The 4001-nt window shown below is 32.2% G+C and overlaps 1 protein-coding gene across 3 annotated transcripts in view; it reads left to right on the forward strand.

Moving 5' to 3' along the window:
- Positions 1-3477: 3477 nt before the first annotated feature.
- Positions 3478-4001, forward strand: part of LOC127933154 (ryanodine receptor 3) — a 112757-nt gene continuing 112233 nt past the window's right edge. For all 3 annotated transcript variants that reach the window (XM_052529910.1, XM_052529911.1, XM_052529912.1), the window contains exon 1: positions 3478-3568. In XM_052529910.1, the coding sequence (XP_052385870.1) occupies positions 3521-3568 (48 nt within the window). In that variant the 5' untranslated portion in view covers positions 3478-3520. The remainder of the gene's footprint in view (positions 3569-4001) is intronic.

The raw sequence follows: 4001 nt of genomic DNA on the forward strand, positions 1-4001 counted from the left end.
TCTCTCTTTCTCTCGGAATAAAGTGCGTTCTGGAGGACAGTGCGCTCAGTCTGTGATTGACAGCCGTACAAACCAGTCAGAGGCGGCAGCGTTTGTATCCGCGGCTGTGATTGGTTGACTTCAAGGTGGCCCCGCCCCCATCAGAAGCGTGTCATGAAGCAAAGCAGCAGTGCTGCAGAACATCAGCAAGACAGCAGTATTGACTTAAAGGGGACAGAAGACAAATCTATCTATCTATTTATTAAAGAATTACATAAACGACTAAATATCCTCAGAAGGAAAACTTAAAACATACACACACACACACACACACACATATATTAATAGCATACATACCAATATAAACCTGCTTTCATAAGGATTTGTGAGATATTGCTAACAGTGTTTAAAGATCCCTGTGTAAACACAAGATGGGTTTATTGTAGTAACAGTAACTATAGTAACTGTAACTTTATAAAGCTTTTAAAACGTGTTTCAGTTTGACTTTCAAAAGAAAACAATACTGTTCAAAAGTTTGGGATCAGTGAGATTTGTGATGTGTTTTAAAGAAGTCTCTTCTGCTCATCAAGGCTGCATTTATTTGATCAGAAATACAGAAAAAATAGAGATATTTTGAAATATTTTTGTGATTTAAAATAATGGTTTTCTATTTGAATAGACTTTGAAATCTAATTTATGTCTGTGAGCAAAGCTCTATTTTAAGCATCATTACTCCAGTCCTCCAGAAATCATTAATGTTGGATGTTAAGGTTTTTTTTTTGTTTTTGTTTTTTTCAAGATTCTTTGATGAATAAAAGAATTTAAAAGCTGCAATTTAAAAGTTATTTATTTATTTATTTATTTTTTACAATGTACACTACTGTTCAAATGCTTGGAGCAGGTAAATATATATATATATATATATATATATATATATATATATATATATATATATATATATATATATATATATATATATATATATATATATATGTTTTTTAAATATATTTATTTATTTGAAGGAAATTAATGCTTTTATTCAGCATGGAAAAAAAAATGTTTATACTGGCCAAGCAATAATTTAACAATGAATAAATATGCTCACTTGAAGCAATTCCATGTTGTTTTCATAAAAAAAAAAAAAAAATTAGCTGAGCAATGAGAATACACAATGCATAATTCTATTTCTATTTCTATGTGTTCTCTGTTCTTTCACAGTCACACCACTAGGACACAGCAGAGGATCACAAATCAACAGATTCATCACTGCATGGACCTAGACTTATATTTTGATTCAAATAATAGCTTATTAAAGTATTTCATAAAAAAAATAATAATAATAATACAAAAATAAAATAAAATTTTATACAATTAAAATGATGTAAGATATCTAGTTTTGAGCAAGACGATATGTAAAGTATAATAATTAATTATTATTATTAAATTAGAATGTCATGAAACCAACACGAAACAAGCAACACTGAATTATTTCACATGCACGTGCAAAGACATCAGAAAAATATGAATTCGTAATAATAATAAGAATTTCCATTTCTCCTCTGCTCTAGCTGACTTCTTAACCTAGCTTTCTTATAAACCCGGATGATTTAAGATCGCTTCAGAAATAAAATAAAAGCATCTGCTCAATGCACAAATGTAAATCCTTCCTCCGTTTATCCTTTACAGCGTCTCGGGATGCGTGTAAATGTAAATAATTATTCATGTTTTCATGCATTCATCTTCAAAACTGACAGCAATGAATGAGCAGATTAATTTTGAAGCAGAACATAACATTTTTAATGATTCCTGTATTCTTGGCTGTATTTGTTTCTGCAGAAATAATTAGCTGTTTATCTGCAACAGTTACAGCCCATTGTGAGCATGACATCATCTCACCGGTGAACAGAGCTCGATTAGTGTGTGTGTGTGTGTGTGTGTGTGTGTGAGTGTGTGTGTGTGTGTGTGTGAGTGTGTGTGTGTGTGTGTGTGTGTGAGTGTGTATGTGTGTGTGTGTGTGTGTGTGTGTGTGTGTGTGTGTGTGTATGTGAGTGTGTGTGTGTGTGAGTGTGTGTGTGTGTGTGTGTGTGAGTGTGTGTGTGTGTGACCTTGAGAACAGCAGCAGGCTCAATGCAGCGTCCCAGTTATCTACTTTACTCACTGCGTGAAGAGACAAAGTCATTTAGCAGCTTCTCAAAGAAGAGAAGAGACTTGCGCTTTGCTCTCATGGTTAAAAGAGACCGGGGCAAGTTGTCACAAAATCTACAAATATAAAAAAGTAAATAAAAAAAATAATAACCATGCAACATGGCAAAATTGCTAAAATAATGATAATATAACAACAATAACAATAATAAAATAAATATGTAGAATTATAATAATAAAAGTAATTAAGAAATTAAATGTTTGCTTTTTTAATGATGTTCACCTTTTTCAAATATATTTTTGAGACAAAAACACAATCAGTGTATATACTGTAATAACACAAGAGTTAAGAGTTATAAGTGTTCACAGAAGAAATATAATCAACACATTTTTTTTGTAGAATGATTTAACATTTCAATAATTTTAATAATTATGTCCACAAACATAAGAAATTGCAATCTTAATCGGAGAGAAAAGAGAAATAAATAAATGAAATAAAGTCAAATGAAGAGAGCAAGTAATAAATTATTTTATGATTTGATTGAAAAATATGTCTAATATTTTAATTGTAACAAGAGGAGGTAAATATTTCAAAACCATCAACTCAGAAGTGAACGTTCACCTGTGTATTATTATTATTATTATTATTATTATTATTATTATTATTATTCTTGTAAACAGTACAGATATGACATTATTGCATCAATGTCATCAGAACACATGGGAAAGAAAAATGAGAAAAAATTAATGATTTATTAATGAAATATAACAATGGAAAAATTAGAAAAGCTAGAAAGAGAAAAAAGAAGAAGGAAAAAAATTAAACCATGAGAGTAAGATATTAATTTCTACATCAGTTTGACTGTACAAATGACAAATAATTACAAATTAAAGTTCTCCTTGCTTTCTTATTTAATGAGGATGAAATAGAATTAAGATACATTTTAAACACTTAAAATAATAATAATAATAATAATTGGTTGATAGTTAGTGAACCTAAATATATGGATGGAAATTTGCCAAGGAAATAAATTAAATTCATAACAAAGCAATTTTTTTTTTGTAGGATCATATTTAAAGTATCTTAAAATAATGTCTTTACATATATTTATTCTTTTTAATATAAATGTCCCAATATTTTTTTCCACAGTTGTTCAGTATAAAAAACTTATAACCGAAATAAATGAAAGACAGTGTCTGCGTGAACATGACAAACTGAGCATCTTCATTCAATATTAGTTTTATATATAGTCAACAAATATGTATTAATATTAATATGCGCCAGGCGTGACGTCAGAGATGAAACCCCAATGCGGTTGAGCTGGAAGCGCGTGCGCGCACTCACTCACTCACTCACTGACGGCGGCGTGCGGCGCGCGCCTGACTGACGGAGCTCATCATGGCTGAAGGCGGAGACGCGGAGGATGAGATCCAGTTCCTGCGCACGGTGAGGATGCGGGCTTTCTCTGATCCCTGTGTTTGTGAAACAATCATCCGCGCGAGACGCGTCGCATCGCGTGCGAGGAGCGCGACGCGCCGCGTCTTCTTTATCCTGCGGCGCGTGCAGGCACAGATGCGCTCGATTCTTACCTTGGTGTTTAATAGAGGTGGGCAGATGATGAACGCGAACGCCTGATTCTTCTCTCTGATCTTGTTGAATTGAACACATCAGGTTTTTAATGTCATTAGTTAAAGATAAGTTTCATTTCATTCAAGAAAAGCTGGTGTGTAGTGTTAGACATTCAGGTTAGTATGTGTTTATTCTGTATGCACATGTGTATATATGTGTGTGTGTTTGTATATCTATCTATATATATGACATGTATCATATCCTATTGTAACGAGTTACATTATCCTGATTATGTAACGCGTTACGTTAC

Source organism: Carassius gibelio, chromosome A17 (assembly GCF_023724105.1).
Source record: "Carassius gibelio isolate Cgi1373 ecotype wild population from Czech Republic chromosome A17, carGib1.2-hapl.c, whole genome shotgun sequence".
Lineage (NCBI taxonomy): Eukaryota > Metazoa > Chordata > Actinopteri > Cypriniformes > Cyprinidae > Carassius > Carassius gibelio.